The sequence below is a fragment of the Antennarius striatus genome, chromosome 22 (genome assembly GCF_040054535.1).
Source record: "Antennarius striatus isolate MH-2024 chromosome 22, ASM4005453v1, whole genome shotgun sequence".
Taxonomy (NCBI): domain Eukaryota; kingdom Metazoa; phylum Chordata; class Actinopteri; order Lophiiformes; family Antennariidae; genus Antennarius; species Antennarius striatus.
The window spans coordinates 8,140,600-8,164,959 of record NC_090797.1 but is presented as its reverse complement, the minus strand read 5'-3'; the positions used below and the strand labels follow the sequence as shown (position 1 = coordinate 8,164,959).

Sequence of the window (24,360 nt, the reverse complement as noted above, 5' to 3'; positions counted from 1 at the left end):
CTTTGTTGTTGAGGTGAGGGAATTAATGTGTTTCATAGGTGCAACAGAGCCTCTCATGGGTGGTTGGTGGTTTCATGTCCCAGGATGCTGATTGGTATGGTGAGTCCTTGTGAATGTGTCGAGAGCCAAGAAGAGAAACTGAACCCCTCTCCACCGTCACATTACATTATGGACTCAGTGGCATAAAACTGGTTTGAAGAAACACAAGCAAGTCGAAGGAGGAGAGATAATCCAACTTTTATTAAATGTCTTAATCTTCTGTACATGCATAATGTAGTGGGAGGAGAGATGGGTCTGTGATGACTGTGTGGAAAGGATTAACTTGGCCCCAAAATATACGAGTGCATGTAGAAGCAGAATCATCCAGGAATGGACTAAAACCTATAGATTAATGGCAATAGTCGCTGAGCAGCTCCTCTGGAGTAAAACAATCTAAATACAGGAAGTAAAATGCCACAACCAGCCAAGCCTGTGTCTTTGAGTAAACAATAGAGATACATTTCAAATGGTTTGTTCCTTCAGTTCATTTGGTTATCATACAAAATAGCGCTGTAGCTCACTCCACACATCCTGGATGCAACAAATAGAAAAGCTAAACATCTATCAAGCATTGTAGAAACAAAACATGTAAACAAAAGGATCCACACACACTCATAAGGGTCTGATCCTGACATCTTTCACAAGCAAATGTAATACTCAGAAGCTGAAATGCATAAAGCACTTACAAGTATAAAATAAAGGCTTGCTTTTGTTTTTCTTATTTTATCACTTTAATAATTCAGCTGGAAGGAGTACATGGTTTTCTTTCTTTAACTTTGTTTGGGGTTCATGTACCACAATATTACTAGAGGGAACTTAATCTCTTATGAGGTTTTTTAATACAGACATCTGGAAAAAAAAAATCTCAATTGCACTGCGAGGCACTGAGGCAACTTTGGCTGATGGCGTCTGTGATTGTAAATTTGGTCCAAGACTTCCTCAGCAGAATCCTTGTCAGTTAAAGTAGAGAAGATAATTATTAAAGTGACTCTATTGGATGATGTGTGCACAGAGACTTCCTAAACATATTTTAAAAGACTGTTCGCACTTCTGTGTGCAGCACATACATTCATTTTAATTTTTTTCTTTTAAGACCTTATCAAAAACAATCAAACATGAACGATCTAAATTGCCTATATACAATAAATTTACATTAAATATGTATATGATAATGCACAATCCCTAAGAGATTGTCACAACAGGAGAACAACAAATGGAATAATGCCTCCCCGGGGGGCATTTTACAGCTGTGAGGCTGAGGACAACTACTTTACAGTTCACCTCTAACAAACAGACAAACTGATAAAGGCCATACTGCTGGACTCGACCCAGGGCAGGAGGTCGGAGAACGGAGAGAACAGAGGTGCTCCATTCGTTTAAAGAGGCCGGGCTGTTTGGCGGAAGGCAGGTTCTACCTTGTCAGCTGGCCCACCACTTTCAGCAGTGTCTTATTCTCCTGTTTGAGTTGCTCATTCTCGTCTTCAATGTCATCCAGATCCTGGGAAAAAGGGTAAAACAGGAGTGAGTTATCTGTGGACTGATTTAGACAGGAATATTCCAAGCCCTGCCTCTGCAGCTCTGAGACCTGTCAGGTTAGCGTGTTAGTCTGCGAGCTAAAGTAAGCATTACTTACAGCCAGGTTCCCCCCCTCTAGCCAGCCTTCCTCGACAGAAACAGGTTAGACATTAACAGCTTCAATGAGTTGCAAATGAGAGAGTGTCTCAGTTGCCACAGCGGCGTTTCATTTATGTGACAGTCCTCATTTACGGTTTCTTCCATCACCGGTCATGATCACATGGCTGCTGAGGATGAGCAATACTGCACTACAGATCAGGAAGTTTCTACACAGGCTGGTGGCTCTTATGCAGAGGAAGAATCACTAATTAAGATCAAATATGGCATTTCATGAAAATACAATGATGATGCTATGAGATAATCACAGAATCTGCAACTCTCCTCATCTTCGCCAAGATGTTTAACAAGCTAACGTGAGGAGTGACCTCATTTTACAGCTGTCTGATCAAATTCTTTCCTGTTTTCTGTCACTGTCACGACTCTGACAGTGGGGCTGTTCATGAAAAGAGTCCAATAACCCCTCTGTAACCTACATGCTCAGAGCCAAACAGCAGACAGACACAGTTAGCAACCAGGCTGATGGATTTAATGCAGGATTTAGCATGGAGAGAGCCAGACCAGTCCCTCAGCAGGCCAAAACAAAGTTACACAATTGTGCACGTTGAACCTGCGAGAGCCAGAAACATACACGCAAGCATTTAACTATCCTTTCTTTCTACCAGTTTTCATGGAAATCCATCCAGTATTCTATAAGTAGTCCTGTTAGCATGGTGTTTATCACAGGGGGATGAAAACAAGTTTCAATGGAATATTTGAGAAAACATTAAAAAGTGTCTCCACACCTGTGATTGAATATATAATAATCTTAATGCAATTATTCTAGCATTTTGAAGTTGCTTTATTTTGATGGTCAGCCACAGTGGGCTGATCTAAATGAATTAGTTGTTTTGCAAAGAGAAACCTGCATGTCTCTTAACTTTTCATAAAACTTTTTACCTGCATCAGTTCTGCCATGTTATCTGCAGACCTTGCTTTCACATAAAACCTCTCTCAGGGTCATTCCTGATGGCTGTCACCATGTTGACCGTCCTTTCATAAAGCCTCTGTTATGGCTAACTTCCCGTCAATGTGATGCTATCAGTTTCAATAGTGCAATAAGGCACTTGTAGTGTTAGATGCTGGAAATGTGTTTCATAATGACTAGAATGTCGATAATCAAGAAATGTTTGTCCAAAAACGTGCTACTGTATAACTTATTTTGGTAAATAATAGCACAATAATAAACTAGCTTACAAACTAGCTTTAACTCTACATTATGTTGGATCCACAGGAGAGAGCTAACATGTCTATTCTCTGAATATTTGTAACGTTTTCATTGCCTCTCACAAAGTTTGCTTTTATGGATGCTAAAAAGCAGAGATTTATTTCACCGACAGCTTTGTGACCCAAAAAACAAAACAAAAAACAGACACAGGCCACAAGGTGAGGAGGGATTTTTGACAGTTTGAGGTGAAAGAGAGATGAGATGAGGGCTCAAAGGCCTTGGGGAGGTTTCACTTTAGGTGCTGAATATAAAGAATACTTTTTTGTTTTGTGGAGCGTCCCTTGACCTGTGAACCATGACCAAATGTTTGAGGAGGAAACAGGACCCTGACCTGTTAAACCAAACCAAATGCTCGCTTCATCATCTCTCAAAACCATCTCTGAAAACAATCATAAAACAAGAAGGACGCTCAAATACCTCACATACCTCTGCCAAAGCTGCAAAAAAATTCCCTGGATCTGCACTTTGATCTATATACGCCTAAAAATTGAATTGCCTCTTCTTCTTCCCGTGGGCCACTTCTTTACAAAGTTACCCCAAAATCCATGAAGATGCCTCTCTCAAGACTTGAAAATGGATTTGGACATAGAGCCCATCCTCAAAAAGGGACGACAGAGGATGTACTTTCTGCCACAGGAGCTGTAGATCCACCTCTGCAGCCATCATTAAATCATTCATGTGTGAATCCCTCAGTCTATTTCAAAGAAGCAACAAAACAGTCAATCATTTAAGATTTCATCCAGGACACACAATCTTCTTTAACTCAGCCCCTCCAGCAGGTAACTGCACGCCAAAACAACCACACACAGCAGCTTCTTTCCTCTTGTTTGTCTTGTACTACTGCTATATTATCTTTGTTACTTTGTTACCACAATGGTGATGAAGGCCCTCTAACTTTAATCTTCTTATCCTTAGGATATTTTTTCCCACACGAATTATAGTTCAATTTGCATTTATCAACTTCGATTATAAAATTCCTTCTGAACTCATGAACGTGACACATGAAAATGGCAATGTTGTCATCTGGTCATTACTCAGCAACTCATTTAAAATAAAAAATCAAGTTTATAAAGGATTCTTGATTCTGGACCCAGCCACACTAGCTGACAGAAAGTGCAGAGGAAGTGAAGTGAGAGGCTTTGTGTCCTGAGATGTACTGAAATAGAAAAACAAACTAGATGTAGGGAGACGAGTGTGTTTGTGATGTTTAGAACTACTACAGCCTAACTTATTACTTATTGATCGTACTTTTGCTTCATTTCACAAAGAGGTGGTTGTACAAAACGTAAAATGACAAAAAAGAAAACCACTCCAGCGTGAAATTTCTATTCACCTGACAACACATGTGCTGTTGGTAGGTCAATCAATACGATTTTACTACCTGTCAGCAAACCACCAAGGTTTTGTATAATATATACAATAGAAATTGCACCTAAAATATTTACTTCCCTCTAACAACAATTGTAAATTCAAAAATGTAATATTTTTTGATGAGAAGAAAATTAATAAGTGCTGCTGAAATGTCAGACGATGATTTACATTACCTAAAAGCGAAGCACACATTTGAACACAAAGGGGAGCTAAAAAAAATCCAAAACCAGAGCAGTACAGTGATGTGTTCTGGACTCACTCTGTTCAGTAAGTCGATTTCCTCCTTCAGCTTCCCGATGAGGTCGTCTTTGTCCTGGTGGGCCTTCAGCAACCTGACGTTCTCCTGCCGCTCTTTGGCCAGCTCCTGAAAAATGATGGATGACATCTGCTTATTTGCAATTTCATGGGACAAGAAATGACTCTCTGTTGACTCAAGTTTAAAATAGTTGTTTATCATTAGATTTAAAAAAACACTCTGGTAATATAGTAGTGTTACTGCAAAAGAGAATAACCCTACAGCAAATGGGTAACCCTTTTAAATGGGTAAATACTTCAGACACTGGGATGGTAGTAAAGGAGGTCAAGTATCTTTGTCCTTGTTATCAGAGGTAACTTTTGTACCTGCTTACTCTCATGACGAGGAAGCATCAGGTCAAAGCCCTTGATTTACCTGCTGGTCTTTATTGCAACAAGCACTTCGATATAAATACTTCAAGGAGCTCATTCAAGAGTTTGCATTCAGAATGCCCAGCTGACGTGGTTTGCTTATTTGATAAGGAGGCTTCTTAAAGCCTGACTGTCAAGATACGTCCAACTGGGAAAAACATTATCAGCTGGTAAGATTATAAATTACACCACAAATGGGTTTCAGCTCAACTTAGTAGCTCGCGTAAATGCAATCTGTGTGAGTTGTTGTGACCACCAGACCCTGGATCCAGATGACGACCAATAAAATTATACACAAAAAGTTGAATAGAATGATGCACGAGAAAAATGGTACGGCTGACATGTATTGAAATCATATTTTCTTTCCACGTACTGCTCTCTAAATGAATTACACAGCAAAAACAAAAAACTTCTGCATTCTGTGATGTGACAGCTTTAATCAAATATATAATTTTCTTTCCACATGTCCAATTTGTTCTAATCAACACAACAGACTGTGAGTGAACAGTAGATAAATGGTTGTTTTTTCAGTGTTTTCATGTTTTTATAATTGGTACTTTATTAAAAGTCAGAGTGTTCCTGTCCGCCTCCTTCAAAAATCACAGGGAAATAAATGGATTGTGTTTCCTGCAAAGAGATTTCATGTAAGCTATTAACACACAAGTTGCAGCATGCAAATGTCAACATGCACCCCTTTGTGTTTATGTTGGACAGGAATATTACACCAGTATTTTGATTCAAAAATTTTGTTTTCATTTTCTTTTGCTGCCGATAAACTTCAAGTATCATTGATGGAAAAATTAAAATCAGACAATAAATTCATTTTTTTTCATTTGACAGACCACAAGCCCCAATGGAAACATAACTGATTGATAAAAATTGGCAATTCATAAATGTCCCTAGATGACAGAAGATTACTTTCACATGTTTTTTTTATTTTTTTTATCAACTGTACCTCCCTTGACTTTGAATTTGTTTTCTGGTCCTAAAAGCCTGGGGGGGGGGGGCTTGTCCCCATTTTATTTTTATCTGAGAGAAAAGCGCTGAAAGGGCACTGGGAGAGTTGGGATGAGGTGCTTGTGGATCTAGAGAAAGAGCTTTGTTAGCAGACGGTTGTAGGATGATGAAAGCTCCCACACAGAGAAGAAATGTTGATCTGGTTCCACAAATGGGCTCTTGTGTTTGGACAGGGCTTTTCAATTATAAAAAAGCTCAGACGGTTGTCAAGTGTCTGGTCCATTTCCCAGGTTATGAGCATGATAGGTGATTATGGTGCAAGCCACAGTGACAGTAAGTACATTCATATACTTTTAACTTCAAGCTCTTAATGCTGCACAGAAAATATAGAGTGGTCTGACAAATGCTGCAGCGCTTCTTCTCCATGTACTGCATAAGATGCTGGAAAAAACATTGAAACATGTTGGGCCTCTAATGGCTCAAAATCATTATTGAACTGTAATAATGTACCCAGACTACAATTATTTTGTGAACCAAGTTGTGAAGCCTCTGCAGTCCACTCAGTGAATAGACTGAATGGCTTGAACAGGGATATGTCAGTCCATGTCATGCTCATATTGATTTTTGATAAGCTACATTTTTTTGTTGGTGGGAGGAAGCCAGAGAATCTGGAGAGAACCCACACAGGCATCTGGAACCCTCTTGCTGTGAGGCAATAATACTACCCACTGCACCACAATGCTGCCTGTTTTCAAGCAAATGTCTTTGCTTGAAAAAAAAAAGTAAGCTCAAACCTGTTTCTATTTAAATCTGCATAGATTTTGATGTGAAGCTCCCAACTTTCTTTGCTATTGAATGATGCTTTATTTTATTCTCATATAACTGTTGCTAGGAGGTATTGCTGTCTTTCTGCAGCTTTCTACATTAAAAACATATAAAAGGTCACTGAAGATGAATATGCTGTCCATCTCAGCTACCTGTACAGAATAAAGCACCTGAATCAGGCACTTTGAATGTACATCCAAAAACAAGTCTAAGCCCGGTGTCTCAGAGTCATACTTGCCAGCTGTCGCATATAAACAGCATGCTGTCATACATATATAACAATATGCTCAAATTAAAAGTGAGAAAAGGGACTAACTCAGAGAAACGCCTCACAAAGAAACTCACAGCAGTGCTTTCAAAACATCATTGAAAGCCAAGGTGATATTTGACTCAAAGGTGACCTTCCATGGTCACAGCAGTGAGGATTTCAGTGTCTGATAGGAGAGATGTGCATAGAAAGGAAAAAATATCTGTAAAGGCCATCTCTTCAACAATACTAAGAAGACTGTCTTGCAGTGCTGAGCCACAGATTTCATCCAGATAGTGGTACCTTAGGCAGAGACTTAAGGGACTTTAACAAGAGTGGCCCTGTTAAAGTTCAGGGAGTATTGAAAAGTTAATTTAGTAATAGAAGAGGTCAATCACAAAGGTGATGCTTCCTCAGATTTTACATGTCCGTGCTGAATGGAGTTGATTTTATTTTGGTTTGCTAAAATTCGGTTCGGTGTTTTCTCACAATTTCGTAGAATTTATTTGGAATTCATGTTTTGTTTCATGGACATGATGAGAAAAAATCATTCAGTGCAGTAGCAGCCTCTGAGGGTGTTAAGGGAATTTAAAGAAGAAGAAGAAAGTGCCTTCATAAATGGACTCTCAGTAAGTACAGCTGTTGTTCATCAATGCCAAATAATTCTACACATCTGTTCAGTGCATACAGCACAACATCTTGAGAGATTAACCTCTTCACATACATTTTTTAAAATAAGCACATCTAAATTATTATTTGGATGGACAATATAACACACCCAAAGATCATGAATAATTGGGGTAAAATCAAAAATTAAATCAATTTATGTTACGGCTAATAATATTTAGAAAATAGAGGAAAATAATTACAGTAAGTAATAAAATGACATGTACAACACTGAGGGAGGAGTTTATTATCTTTGGCTCTGCCAATAGTTAAAATAAGAACTATTTATTTATTTAGGTGTGTTTTTTCTTTCCGGATATATTATTACAGCGGACTTTACGTTAATCACATTTGCAACATCAACAACAACATCCGAAAAAGAAAAGAGGGTTTACGGGTAGAAGCCATTTGGCTTGTAAATGGCTTCTAATCTAATAAACTAATTCTCATGTCCAAGCATCAGCTGACAGTTAGCTTATAAGTATTTGAAGGGAAAATGTTCTGTCATCAGTTCAGGAACATACCTTTTCCAGCTCCTCCATCCTTTTCTCCAAACTAGCAGCTGCTGCTGCTGCCTCTCCATCTCTGCTATGATGGTTGTGTCGCTGCCTGCTGCTCCCTGCCATCTCCTCCTCAAAGCTGTTGCACAAAACACATAAAATATAACTTGCACTTTTATGTTGTTTGACATTAAAGTTGAATAGATGATACTTTTTTTTGTCACAATTTCAAAGTCTTCAGTGTGTTGAATACTGCATTCATAGTGGCGGGCTTTGAAGGCAATGAATCATACCCACATAATTTTGCTTCAATGGGATGACAAATCCATCATCAAAGGAACAGGTGGGAATGTCTTCTGTACATTGGTTTACTTCTTATTCCATTAATAAAGGAAAGGCTTTCCATGGCTTGCAACTTTGGTGCAAAAAGGATTCTGATTAAAAAACAATTTACGCATTAAAAACTTCAAATGGGCTCAAGGACGGAACTCATCTGCCATTCTTAAGCTGGTGAGAAAAACCTGCTGGAGCAGAACATTAACCTTATCTCCTTTTTGCTTCCTGGCTGCTTAGAGACCAATCCTGGGGCAGTAAGGGAAGATTATTCATGTGTAGTTTATTTTTTTGCTCACCTTACTTCAATAATTATTGATGCTTAAACTTGGAATGAGTTGCTGGCTCTGGAGCCCAGCAAACTTCTACCCCACCCCAACTACAACCTCTTCCATTCCCCAGTAGACAGGTTATAAAATCTCCCTGGGAATCAAATTACTGGGGAGGCTGTAAGCTTCGCTGAATTGTCTGAAGGGGGCTGTCTGCATATTTTGGCAGTTGAAACAAGGGCAAATAAACTTTTTTCTACCATCTGTACTCCTAACGGGATCTGCAAAATATCATATTTCCAATATTAGACTATACAAAGATGGGAAAGGAAGTTGTGGTCTTGTTAAAAAAAAACCTTTTTTTACCCTTAGCTTTATCACTTGAATCAGAAGTTGATGACAGCTCAAATGTTTGTAGAAATAGGTTGAAACCTAAAGGAGTTTTTGACTTCCTTTACAAACTAAAAAATGTGCATACAAATACAAAAAATGCCCCATTGCTGGAAAATGCTATCATGCATACCAGTTTAAAAATCAGGAAACTGAAGTCACCAGTTCTAATATGCAATGTGGATAAAATTTCACTGACTTCTGTCCATCGGATTTCAAGAGATGTGGAGAAACCATATTTTTATCAAACCTGTATCAATGGACTGTTTAGGGATAAAAAAACAATGTATGACAGCCATTTGGAGTCAGATTTAACTAAAATCCAGGATAGAGCTTCATCACAATGTGAAACTAGTCAGTCAAAGTGGAAACTTCACATATTCAACTTTGCCCAAGTCTTACTAAATGAACAGCTTCTCAATAATGTGATGTTTTACATGTACGTCAGACAGCCGTTTCTAAACAATGTTATAACCATGGCAGTTACAATCCTCTAATGACCCTGTTACTTAGTGGTTATGTTATGTGAAAAGAGTATTGTTGTTTCCAAGACTTGCAAACACTGATGGCTGTTGTTCTTTTTGGGTTACATGCCAACTGCTACCATCTGGTTTTTAAATTTCTGATCGTTGTTCACTCAGGTAACAGAGATTCAAAAAAAACCACCCCTGTCCCATCCTGTGAACTTACAATCTCGTGCTTTTATCCAGATGTCATTTTGGCTCTGTTTCTGCCCTGCTCCCTACACCAAGGGTGAGCACCATCGACCCCAGTCTGTCTAACAGGGTAACTGTCCTGCTATGAAACGGCTGTGTGAAAGGACCTTCACACCTGTTACTCTCAACTCTCATATTATTACCTTTATAATAATTATTACATTTATTCTTAATTCTCACATACACTTTTGAAGCCACTGTTTTAGATTAAAGTGTGGACCTTGAAATGCTCTCTCCACACAAAGATACGAGGCATTTCATTTGTCTTTCACATTGACTCTTCATTTATCAACAACAGGGCACACACAAGTACACATGCAAAATACCTCCCCCTCACCAATACAGAAAAATGACCTGTCCAGCCTACACCCATAGTTTTGAGAACTATGGACCTGGAGGCATCCACACAAATAACACTCCCATGACAGTATACTGGAGACAAGAACATCTATGGCCTAAATACGAAATATCATGCTGTGACCCATTAGCATCCTGCTGGGAGAAGTCGGGGGGGGAAGAAGCTGAGCCAATCAGACTCACTTTGAAGCCTCAGCAGGTGAGTAGGCAGGAGAGCCTCTTATAGCAACAGGTATGGCAATGTCTCTCACAAAGTCAAGTGTCAATGTGGAGTACAGTATTACCTCAAGATATGAGCTCGACATACGAATTATTTGAGTTTGAGAGTTATTTGAGATTTGAGCTTTGGCGCTATCCATATTTTTGTTTGTATCTCAAAATTTGAGGTACGGGATGTACTGTGAGACACTCAATCGTCCGCCACTGTTAGTTGGCGGACAAATACAAAATCCGCTGAGACTGCATCTCATTCTTTCCCACGTGTAGGCAGATGGATGGAACATCAGCTGAGACTGGATCTTGTTCTTTCTCACATGTTGTCGAATGGATACAAGATCAGCTGAAATCAGATCTCATTCTCATTTATTGAGTAAAGATGTAGCTTTTGTGTGCTTATGTCATAGTTTTAGTAACTTATTACTAAGTTATGTAAACTAACTTATTATATTACTAATTATGCACAGTCAAAGTCTGCATGTCTATTTATTTGATAAAAAATATGTTTTTTATACATAATTTAGAGAGGTTTGTTGCTTTTACCAGGCTGGAATGGATTAAAATAATTTTAGTTATTTTAAATGGGGAAATGTTTTTTGACTTGCAACCTTTACTGGTATCATGTACTACTAGTCTACTAGTCAAAGCTGCAACACAGCCTGCCGCATCCTCACAACGAAATCAGCAAATCTCCCTTTCATCGCGCAACATTATCATGACGTATGGGTGGGGCTTACAAGTGCTGTTGATCAATGTCAGTCACACCTCATGAGATTTCAAGCTTTTAAAAAATGCGAGTTGCTACTAGACAGTGATTGTGACAAAGGGAGATTGACAGAACTTTTGTAAATTACATTTGGAGGGCTGCTCTGTCAGCCATCTTTTGCTGACCGGCCCACCTGGTGGGTGATTTGTTGCAGAATTGTGGTGCATCCAAGTGCATCCAGACTAGCTCATGAGAGCTGTAGCCATAATTGCACAGCCAAACTGAATGACAGCTGGTGAACATGGCTTTTGGAGTTGACCACAACTTGGGTTGGATTGGAAATAACAAAATAAAGGCACAATGGACATACACTGAGGTGTGCACAAAACACTGAACCACTTGGAATGCTAATGATTTCCAGACAGAAACAAATATGCACATCATCCACACCTCCACCTCCCTTAGTGTTTTACTCATGTTATCTTAAAATCCCACAGAATATTTTATACTTTATTTCATCAGTACTAGCAGAAACACATAAAAGTTTATTTAATTTTGACCACAACTCTGTTCTTTGAGTTTGAAACTGCAGATGAACTCATGTTTAATCCAAACATCTCAACATACAGTATACCTTCTACTATCTATGGCAGTGGAGCCATCCTCTAAACAAAGGTGTACCGACAGCTACTGTTTAAACCACTCAACAGTCATCTTTCATCAGCCACATGTGCATGGAAATACCAGCATTAGAAAACAGCCATCAGTGAGGCACAAGGAAAATGCCCTCTGACGAATGAAGGAATTTAATGTTGTAATTAATGACTCAAACTGTTGTTTCTCATCCTGGCCTCTGTTCCTCCTGTTGACACATTACTATTGATGCTGCAGCAGATAAACTCTTGGTGTCAGGATAATAAAGTCAGTCTCACCTCTTGTGGCGCCCGCTGCCAGATCTGGAGGTATCCTGAAACAAAGAGAAAATAAATAGATTCAATCTTTTATAGATTTCAATGTACGGTATCAACTGCATTACCAATGTATTGATGACTTCAATGGATTGCATGTGAGTGTTGATTACTTTAAATATTGTCATCAGGGACTGTCAGCCCTTGGACACACTCATGTTATCAAATCTGGCCCACATTCCAAAATGTTTGGACACCCTTGCTCTTAACAGTATCTGAATTTCTTGTACTGTAATTCCAGAGAAAACTAGATATCAGAATGAGTTGTTATGTGTCGTTTATTGTGTTGCCTTGGGTTGTCTTCCATTATAAAAGAGGAATAAACACAAAATCCCATCTACAGGAAAAGAGACATTTATCATCAGCAGCATTTATAGAAAGCCTTTAGGTTGTGTATGAACAGCCATGAATCGTAGCCGGTGAGCTGATATATAGATGAACTTTGTTGCGTTGAATAGCTCAGCATTCCTGCAGCCCCAAGGTGTGGAAGGCAATCATGTTTTGTAACATGATGTGAGTTTGCTTCTTTTGCCACAAATGATCAAAAGGTTATTTAGATCTGTACAAAAACTAAAAAAGAATATACTGTACATCTCTTATTCTTGTCATGTCCAGTGAATTTGATTGAGGGGTATTGGCTCTGCTGCTATCCATCAGTCAGACCGTGACTTTAGTAGGAAGTGGGAAATGCTGTTGCTACTCTTAGCATGCACGTAGCATCTAAGTCTCAGTGATATATCACACATTACATATAGCCGAATCCCTTCATCTCTTCCCTGGCTCAGGTTTGGAATGATCTAACAAGATGGAGGACAGTAGCAGGACAGTGTGCTTCAGCAGGAGGGCATAATCTAAGTAATACATCTTCTCCAGATCAAGAAAAGCCTGGATTTAAGTGCAATTTGATGACATTCCCCTTAAAAACTCACATTTTCTAGGATTTGATGTAATCCAACAGGTGCCACTTGAAAACCTAGTTGAAGTCACATCATATCCACCTTGGTTTTATAAGGAATTTATTTTGAGGCAGACAGAGGCTGCTACTGCAATTGTACTTTCCTCCAATTTGAGTCTGAACCCATCAATTGCAACAGACAAAGACTTTGTCCATGGAGTGTTTCCAGAAAATCAGGACCAGACTGTACCTACCAGGGGTACAGATACTAGTTAAGGATTAACACAAAACAGGTTGCAAAACTAAAATGTGTTTCATTATTTAGCAATATAAGTAAATCAAAAGCCAGTGAAATGTCAGAAAAGAGTTAAATAAACCTACCCATTTTCCCACCATCCTGAATTGAGGTGATAATTCCAAAGTTTTAAAAATATTGACTGCTTATAGAGGCAATTGATTTGCTGTGGCGACCCCTGAAGGGAAAATCCGAAAGGAAAAGAAGAAGAAGAAGATTGACAAGGAAATTTTACGATAATAAAGTTGCAAATCATTCATGATATGATAAATAACAGGGTAAACTGTCAAAAAAAATTTTGTTGTGCGTTTCGATGGCATACATTGTAAAGCCAAGTTCCCTTGGATAGAACCACCTACAAACACCAATCCTGGTGTACACAGAAAAAATCCTGTCTAAATGTAAATATGTCTTTATTCTCTGCCTGCACCAGTCTAGTGTAACTTGAATAAATCATCAGATCATTTTTGAGCATACAATTGACCTGGATCCTTTGGTACCAACAGGAAAGCGACTTTGTAGAAAATAATGCTTTCAGACATTAAATAAAGACTACTGTATTTGCTTGCATTAGCAAGTCTCATTTCAAAAGCTGTTGTAATGAAGACAAAAATCTTGATAGGTGATCATTTTCTGAAGTGAAAAAGTTTAAAGTGCATGTCATACCAGTCAGTAGATGCCGTGACCAATAACAAACTAAATAAAGAGTAAGACATAATCGTATATGATTACTAGATTTTAAAGCTAACACAAGAAGATTTTATCACCTGCTTCTTCCAGTTAGCATTAGCATCTGTACTGTACACTGAATATTGGACTGATGAACATGAAATCCTAGTGTTTGAAAAACATTAATAAAGGATGTGATAAATCATGTCCAGAGTAAAATAAATGTCTCTAAAAACAACCTTACAGCAATCATATCACTTACAGTGTTTAGATAAGTGTGCCAAACTAAAAGATACATTTCTTTGTTGAAGGACAACAGAAATATCTAAGCAGTGTCATTTCAAGAATACACAGATATTTTCCTCCTGTTTTGTTCTCTAAACAACAATGTACAAGAGAAACAGTAAAATGAGCCCTTGTATAGCAGTCACTAATTTAGATGAAAATAATAAATGAAACAGTTTACTAATAGTATATAACTACAACAATTACCGATAAAGCGACTCTGAGGACATTTTATGAGGTGTATTTCGCAGTAAAAAACAAAAGCCATGGTAAACTGTACAGTGTAAAATAGATTACCCCTTAATTGATACATACTGCTCGCAGGCCAACATCCCTTCTCCTGCTTCAGGGACTCTGAGGATAAACTGATCATTCACATCTCTCTGTGCCTGATAACCAGCAGGAAATCTGAAAGCGCATAACACTGTGTTTCCCAAAATCCTCCTGGTCTTCATTTTACACATCACTATGGCATTATTTGGTGACGTTTCACGGCAAGCAACCTCCTGTCTGGGATATGAATTTGTGTGACAAGGTCGAGATAATTCATGTACTACTTCTTCACCGCACCATACAAGCTAGTGCATTGTTATTTATCATGCCTTAGCCGTGCTGAGTGCTCCCACACGACCTGCAGCAGAGCTCAAGTTACTAAGTACAACACCAAGAAACAGATAGCAAAAATTAAACTAGTACTTTCACTGACCTCCAGCAGATTAGTAGTCGATTTGCGTTTGTGAGTGCAAGTTTCTAAATCAAACGTCATGCTACTGAATCTGTGGTAGAACACATTCAAATGACTCAGACGTATATAGATCTGGCTATCAATTTTATGATCTTTAGAGCTGATTAAAATTTAAATATCTGATAGAAGAGCATCTCAATTCATAAAAAGGTGTTCTTCAGCTTTCTATCCAGCCACCTATCTGTGTCAAAGCAAAATCCAATAAAGAACCCAATTCTACCTGTTTCAATAGCGATGATGGTCAAGTAAATAAGCATGGCTGGTATTTAGAAGCATGCAGCCGAAATACATGCCAAAATATATGTCCATACTACCCACAATAAGTAGTATGGAACTGGAAAGTCTTTCTGCTGGGAAAGATCACTATTGAGTGCAGATCATGCTTGCATACAACCATGCAGATCTTCTCTGATCAAATATTTGACAATCCCATTCTGATCATAAAAATTATGAGCAACTTCTTCATTTAGTACCCAGCTTCATTATTAATTATGTTTGCTACTGTGGTTTTTTTTAGTAGTAGAGATGTAGTAGAGATGCTTTGCACTCACACACAGCTTTAATTACAATGCCAACCTTGCCTTCTCCTCAACTAGAAAAATAGATGTCAGAATACAAACCTGTAGCATAACTCGAGGGCTGAAAATCAGAACAAGAAACATTAAACAGCAGCAGAAAGTCATGTTAAATTATTGCCACTACTGTGACTGGTTCAGCTATGTGTGTTGATCTACTCTCATTGTTACTGATTAAAGCAATCTCTCTATAATCTCTACATAATGAGAATTTCCACTAATGTTCTTCTCCATCAAAAATACACCTACTACTGAACAATAATATGGAATCATACACACAACAAGGTTTCATTGAGGTTCTAATGCTAGGAGTAGCCATGAATGGACATGAACCCTGCAAAAGCAGCTGTCTGACTTCAACAAAATGAATGGTGATGTTGCCGTAGTGACTGGCATACTTTGTGGTGAAAAAACATGAAATCAGTGAGACATCAGTAAGGTTAAGGAAATAGCTATCAACACGTTACCCGTTTCCAGAACCAGTGATGAGATTTTATCTGTGCATTTTAATATCGCTAGACAGTAGCATACTAGCATTAGCAGTCCTGTCAAATCTGTGCAATGGTTAGGGTTAGTTGGCTGATATAATGGCAATCCTTAGGATTAAGTCAACAACAGTGTGAATCAAATATCAAATATTGTTTGTTTTTCCCCCCAAAAAATCAAAATTTATTGAAGGCTAATGAAAAATGCAAATGACACTTGCTATGAAGCTCTTACTGGATTGTCATCAAGATGTATATTCCACATATGAGAGAAAGTAAATAAACAGAGTCAGAACAGAGCTGTTTGTCCCTGAGAGCCTGGCGCCACATTAAATGCAGATGATCCAGAGGAATGTTCCATATGGTTCTGGTTGCTATATCACTGAAATAGGTATACTTGCATACCAGAGGAAGGTAAGGCCTGATTAACAGGACCACGTGCCTCAAGAGGGCCTCTATGACTGGCTGTCACTGGAAGTGCACATATTGGACACATATGTCCAGTCACACAGATGAGATGTATGTCCATAAACACACAGAATATATTCTGTACAGTCTAGTTAAATGGGACACATGTAAGGACTAGATATGGTTACAGAACATCTGACAAAATGTTTTAAATCCAAGGTACTTTGTGGAGTTTCCATTATACCTCCAGCAGCCAACACAGAAGACTTGCAGCTTGTTTTGATTGGGAAAAGCAAAAGCTGGGGAGACTGCTGACAGCCCTGCAGCTCTGAACAGAAATTGATCTACGCTTCTTTTTAAAAACCTTTTGAGCAGATATTATACCAGTCAGAAGGCCTACTGGATGCAGTACATCATAATGTGCCTGACATGGTGATTGCTTCTTTCTGCTTGATGAATGGGGCCGAGGAGGAACAGCACATTTTTGGAATTCTCTGTCTGAACAGACGCATTAAGTGATGGCTCAGGATCCCTCCTACTTGTTACTTCTTTGTTTTCTCCTGAAATTAGACAAGATGGGTCACTACAGTCATGATGATTAATGGGAAAAACTCCTGCAAAAGCTCCATAATGAACCAGGCATCTCTTATAGTAACAGCAATGATCTAAAATGTTTGTTGGTTAGAGATGAGTGACAGGAAGATATCTAGAGGTGTACTGAGATGATAAGAATAGATTAGGTGGGCATGAACAGACATTCTGTGTCCAGTGAGCAACAGTGAATAGCTTCCGCTACTTCAAACAGATTGTGGAGACATTGCTGATGAGTGATTGTGCTGAACTGCTAGATATTTGTTTATGTACAGACCACCTTGTATAACTGGTCGAACCCATAATTAATTTTTTGTTCTCATGCAACATCTCAGCAGGTGCTGTCACAATCGTCCTGTTAGTGCGGTATTGTATGTACACATTTCATACACAAGCTCCTGTTCTATTAAACAGCCTCAAATGGTTTTTGCCCAAAATAAAAGATGCTTCCTGATGCATAACAGCCAATTCATCTGAAATGTGAATTTTAGTTTCATCCACAAGAACTGCCACAACTCACAATAAGTAGTAGTGGCATTTTTTTCTAACATTTTGAAATGCCAAATTTGATGTCAATCAGACGATGTTTTATAGAAATACAGTGGAGGTTTCACAGCTGGATGCCTTCACATCCTTGTCATTCTCAGGATACTCACTGGGTGTATTATATGTGAGTTCGGTATTATATTATCATACATTTAATGCACTAGTGAATAAAAGCACTGTGGTAAACAAAAACAAAATGCAGTGAAGCACAGTGGAGCAGTGGGTAGCGCTGCAAGAAGGTCTTTTGTTCCATTCCACCTGGGGCTTTTGTGTTCGGAGTTTGTATATTCTCCCTGTGTCTGCACGGTTTCCCTCTGGGTTGTCCAGCTTCCTCCCACCACCAAAAACATGCAACTTAGGTGAACTGGTCACTCAAAATTTTTCATAAGAATGAGTGCGAGCGAGAGTATTGCAATGAACTGGCAGCTTTTCTAAGGTGTATCCCACCTCTTGGTCTAGCATAACCCCTGAACAAGATTCAGATAGGCGGCTAAAGATGAGATGGTTAAGATCAGCTCGTCTTCAAAAAGATGAATGAATGAATCCATGCCCTTGCGCTCCAGCTAACCAATGAAAAACTTATTTTATAGCTGTCTTTGCATGCTTTCGTTAATCAAATACACAATTCATGCTGACATAGAATTAACAACAGTCCATAATAATTTTAAAAAGAATTACTTCAAGAACCTTTAACTGCATTTTAGTGAATTTCTTTTTACTTTTAACCAATTTCACAGAGATGATGAAACACCAAGACACATTTGGGTTTTGAATCATTCCAGGCTTTCACACAAACTCAGTTTCTGAGTTTTCTAAGCGTCTCCTTGAGCAACAGTGCCACTGCTTGGCAGCAGTTATGTGGAAGAATATCAGCCCATCACAGTCTAGCTATCAGACGAGGGTGTGCAGCACTTTTGAAGACAAATTATATTTCCTTTTTGATAAATCATATAAAATATTTCAAATATAAAATTTAAATTTCATTTACCATCCTTCTATGAAGGTCGTGTTTGAAAAATTCAGAAAAGCATTTCAAAACCTGAACAAATGACTACACACCACCTCTTACTGCAATGGCTCCCACTTACCAATAAGTGGCCCATGGTGGGGTCAGCCAACATGGACTCATTCTGGAAAGTGTTGGCCTGAACCAGCTCCTCCTCCTCCTTTCGCTCCTTCTGCCCTGCATCATCATCATCCAGCTCGTCCAAGCTCTGAGTGAAGAAGAGAATGACAGGAAATTAGATTTAAAAAATCATTTCTACACTCTTGCATGGAGCCTCCAAAAACAGCTTTTGAGAAACAGAACCAAGGTCACTCTAAACCCTGTATTTATTTGAAGCTTGTCTGTAGTGTAGTCAGACAAGGCTCTACAGTAAGAATGGTTTATATGGCATATTCAGGCAGCAATTTTTTATTTCCCTGTCAGCTCTGAGTTTACTATTTTGGAAACAAATATACAAGTTCATGCGTACCAATGTCCTCATTAATCCCACTACAGTTCCATCCTTGCTATAATGACTTAGAATGTTGGGCTATTGCAATAAATCCAGAGAAACTTGCAAGTTACTACTAAATATTACCAAGAATTCAACTTTCAATCAGATCACTTTAAGGCCTTCATCTTTAAAAAAAAAAAAGAGAATTAAAGAAATCACTTTATTGCAGAGAGTCAAAAATATCTCATTCACTTCAATAAATGTTGAAAGCCACAGAGATGTGCGGTGAAAGGCAAGGTTATTCCCACCATATCAGTAATGTTGACCCCTGGCTGGACACATCCAGGGTTTTTTCTTAATCCTCTTAAGACGTGATCACATTCACTTCCAGGAATCCCTGAGGAACTACAGCTCAAACACTACCAAAGAGTAGATCAACTCTAGATGGCTAACGGGAAGATGACCTGTTTGATAGCCTTTCACCTCATGAGGACAGTCACATTTATTATTTATTTAGCCTATGGAAAGTCCCCTGCAAAACACACTAAAAGACATTTAGAAACTCATCAAGAAAGCTCACATTGGTTATAACCAACATTATCTATGTCAACATTTTACACATGGCCTGGGAAAACATCCAACTGTACCCTTTGCAATCTTAGCTGTATTTGGAGATACGTGCATGGCCTGTGTTTCCTGTTGATGTTATTCTTCTGTGATCTTTTTGATGGTGTCCCTGGATTCTTCTGTCTGGAGTGGTGAAGATGCATTGCATAAACAGAACCAGACTTTAGGATTGATGATTAGATGGTGACGACAGAGATCGGGCCAAATTCCCATCGGGTCACAATGCAAACCAGTTCACCCTGCTTCACACTGCAGGGCAAACAAAAGGGTGCCTGCTCAACAGGCTCTTTAGTGGTAAAAAAGCATTACAAGCTTAATAAGGAATGCAGTCATTTGCTAGGCCTTTCCTGTCCAATCGTTTATCAGTTGTCCTTGGAGAAAACGCCAGCCCGTTTTCTTTTTAACTCTCACACTAGATCTCCTCCTCCTGATGTAACTCTGCACTCAAAAGTTTTTTCTTCTGTAAAACAGATGCATGTGGTGGTTGATACAATAACAGGAAAAAGGCCTGAAATAAACTCTACTTTCTTTATGTGAGAGAGGTATTACAGTAATACCATTAAGTTGTACCATTTTTTCACTAGATTGCATCCTTTATGCACATACTTACACGTAAAACTGTTGTCTTGCAATAATTTATATTTGGCAAAATTTCAAGATTAAGACTAATATGATCGGTTAAGGGCAGACATTTGAGAGTTAAGAAAAATGAGATTAAACGGACACATGGTGAACTGCACAGTGACTAATCACTTTGCTATGTACAAAGTTGCTTGAAATGAGGAATTGGAATCTCAGAGTTTATCTTGGATCAAAATACAGACCATTTTACCCTCCAATATCCCAAATTGCTATGCATGCTTATATTCCAAATAAAGAGAAAAGAGGAATCTGCATGCAACCTTATAAGGGATGTTGTTACTCCTTACATCATCATCAAAATGATTCTGTAAGACTCCGGCCAATGTCTTAGCTTGGACCACGATAAGCTGTGGATGGATGACTTTGTGATACTTCTACTGATGTTTGGACTTCAGTGGCTGGAGATGTGTGTTCACTTTCCAAAAAAATGAAAAATATGATTAAAAATAACTAGATATTGGAATGTCATATAAAAAAATTAGGGGCAGAGATGTGAAACACTAATCTTCAACATCAGAATTCTTAGTTAAGAATTTGACACTTTAAATAGATTAGATAAACCAAGTTCATACAGGCTGCAATGTAGGCAAGATTTTTTTAGATGAAATATGCTTTTTAGCATATTTTTAAATATTATGTACCACTGTAACTAACATATAGATCGTTCATAACTGGATAACACTTTTAGCAAAGGATTGGACCTAGTTTTCCTCCCAAAATAGACATTTGGAAGTCTTTTACTTTCAATCTCATTTCTGTTCTGGCTTGTTGGATGCATGATCGTAATTGCAACTGATTGTACATTGAAGCATACTTCAAATAGCACCAAGGCTTAAAATAGGAATATTTAAAACTCTTCCGTATTGCCGATTTTCATGATTACACGGAAATCAAGTCAAACCAATCATCTGTGACTTCTTAATGAGCCACAACAAGGGTAAATACTGCAAAATGAAGCCATACGTTGGTGCAAAAGGCCTAACATTGCTTTCTCTGTCAAATTGAAGAGATAAAAAGCACACGCATTATCTGAAAAATAGCAGCCAAATTTCCAGAATCCCCTCTGCTTCCTGTTTACAGCAGAACCAAGTGTTGGGACCTCACAAGACTGTTTACTGAAACATGTATCCTGGTCGGCTCCAAGCTCAATATCCATGTTGGTCACTCCACATATGGAGAATTAAAGAAGCTACAGTACATCTGGAGCAGAGCTTCACAGTGTATTGGAATGTCTGTTGTGGTTGGAAACTCACCATCTTGCAGATGGTGAACATGCAATTATTCATGTGAAAAGGAGCAACTGATGAGGATGAAATAATTGAGCTGAAAAGGTAGAGAACACAACGTTCTTCACAATAACAACAACTGCCACTCTTTTAAAAACAGAGGTTATGAATAAAAACACAAATGTATTAGACAGTCCACGTAGAGGGTTAGGCAATTTAGTGATAATATGGTGGTATGTGATGAAACAATATCATTTAGTGATATGTGTAAGTGTGGGTGGCACGGTGTTACAGTGGGTAGCGCTGTCAACGCGCAGCAAGGCGGTTACGGGTATGAGTCCTGCTCTTTGCGGAGTTTGCATGTTCTCCCCATGTCTGAGTGGGTTCTCTCCGGGTTCTCCGGCTTCCTCCTACCTCCAAAACACACGCGCTTCAGGTTAATTAGCCATTCCAAATTGCCCATGGGAGTGAGTGTGGCCTGCACACTTATACAAGAACATACAAGCTTGTCTGTGTCTCTGTGTGGCTCAGCAGTGCATTGGCGTTTCTGGAGTTTCCCCCGCCTCACACCCTCAATCACCTGGGATAGGCTCCAGCTCCCCGCAACCCACCATAGCGGATGAAGCAGTAGATGATGAATGAACGAACGAATGAATGAATGTGTAAGTGTTGCTCTGGTTTTGAAGGCCTCTAGTCTGTGATAGTTTGTGGCTATATTGTGGAACTCATTATTTGCATGTGGTTCCTGGAACGCATTAACCACGAGTAACGAGGGGGCACTGTGTATTGTGAAAAAAGTGCCTAAACACCCATTGAGAATATTATGTGTAGGTTCTCAGTAAATCAAGCAGAGCAAAAAAGACTCAATTGGACTTGCTGATTAGTCTGTGGTACACAACTGACATTGTGTACCACAACATCAGTTGGGTTGAGTTGGAAGAGCCCAATCTCCCAACCCAACCACACTCAATAAACATCTCCATCCTCAAGATTGAGTTGTTTATCATTGGCTTATAACATCTAGTCCATAGATATATCATACCATAGATATATCTAGATTCATCTCAAATACATTTTAGTTAGAGGTGATGACCAAACCCTTCACCCGGTAGTTTATGCTAATTTAAAGATCCCTTGAGTTACATTTTTACGTGCAAATAAATTAAAACTAAAACAGGAATTATTTCCCTAATTGCACATCATGCCTACTTATGATATGATTATGTTACAAAATTGCATGAATTCTTCATTGAAAGAAAAATTTTAAGCAGAAACGGGACAACAGAGGCCCTTATAACTATTGTGGTATCCATGACAACCACTGGTGTTGGAATATTTATACAGCAAGATTCCCAACAGACCTCCGCCAGCGATCCAAAAAAGCAATGTTTGATATACAGAATGAGAACTTACTGAAAACATAATATCTGTTCATATAATCTATATCCTGGTTTAATCACTAAATAATAATTCATTTGGCACAGTGTGTTTACATTTAACTACCTCCATCCATAAGAGGTGGAGGACCGAAGTGGTCGTCAATGTTTGTTTGTCTCCATGATGTCTCAAAAAGGTATATGGATTTGGGTTAACGAAGTTTAATGCAGTTTGTGGACCAGGGACCAAGAAAGAGTTAAATTACATTATTTAAGTTGAACCAGGTATGGATGTGAATTGGGTCACAATACAGTCAGGCAGAGAAAGGACACAGCCAATATATGCCTAAGATAAAAAAAGACTGTAATTATATCTGCAAAAGGTAAGGTGTTATTTCTAGGTGTAAAATGTGTTTATTTATCAGCAATAATGATACATTTAAGATTAGTGTCATTGTGGTTTACTGCAGAGCCAAGCCCTTATGTCACACAAAGTGAACATCCCTGCTGTGATATCTGTCTGCCAGTGCCCTGTCCACTTAGTCCTCAGATTTATCTCTAAACAAGGACATCTCTGCCAGAGGGACACACTTATACACCAGATTTAATGATGGTGTATTAATCACCTGTCACTCGTCAAAGCACACAGACTTCATTAAGATGATCTCTCAGAGGAGAGGGCATGGATGCACAATGTCTTTTAATGAGGACAGCCAGTTAGGTCAGACAACAATAGGGCAGACGAGCGCTGGACGGCGCTCAGGTTTGGCAGAGATCAAAGTGAGGACTGCCACTTCAGATCTGCTGGGTGATTAATACAACACTGCAGGCTGCAAAGGTCAGTGTAAAGACCAGCCAAATCTGAACTGAAGGGAAACATCATTTGAAAAACTCAAGAAGGTGCAATTTGACCTTGATCTTAATCTGTGCCAAGGTTGCACTTTTAAACCTATCAAAAAAAACTTCCTGTCACCTTGAATAAAGTTTTTTAATGCAATAGCAAAGTAGTAGCATAAAACAAAAATTATAAAGTCTATGGAAAGTCCTGTGAAAAAGTTATTCGGGGACAGAGTCGTGTCAAACAGCGAACAAAATATTCTCAAGAATCAGAAGCTTGTATTGGCAACAAATGCCGTGGTTGCTTTCTTTAAACTAGTTTGTTTATCAAGCAAAAGCCTTGCAATTTTTGGATTCACACTTCAAATCTGCTTGACCCCCATTTTTATCCAAGTGAAACTATAATATTTTAATCAGCACTCAGCCAGACCACAAAACGAGTTTGTGTTACACAAGAAAAGCACTGAAAAATAAGATATTCTGACAAACATACAGCAGGGGTCAGGCTGATTGTTGATAGCCATATCGGCTGTCCTGTGGATGTGGCAAAAGCAGCTGAGGCTTGAGAGCAAGTCTGCTGGACCCTGCTGGACT

At 38.7% G+C, this 24,360-nt stretch overlaps 1 protein-coding gene across 1 annotated transcript in view; it reads right to left on the bottom strand.

Annotated features, from left to right (window-relative positions):
* Window positions 1–212: 212 nt before the first annotated feature.
* pawr (PRKC, apoptosis, WT1, regulator) overlaps window positions 213–24,360 on the bottom strand; it is a 54,985-nt gene continuing 30,837 nt past the window's right edge. Inside the window, exons 3-7 of the mRNA XM_068307362.1 lie at window positions 18,708–18,833; window positions 12,090–12,124; window positions 8,195–8,309; window positions 4,569–4,673; window positions 213–1,537 (exon numbers count right to left, since the gene is read on the bottom strand). Of these exons, the coding sequence (XP_068163463.1) occupies window positions 1,451–1,537; window positions 4,569–4,673; window positions 8,195–8,309; window positions 12,090–12,124; window positions 18,708–18,833 (468 nt within the window). The 3' untranslated portion in view covers window positions 213–1,450. The remainder of the gene's footprint in view (window positions 1,538–4,568; window positions 4,674–8,194; window positions 8,310–12,089; window positions 12,125–18,707; window positions 18,834–24,360) is intronic.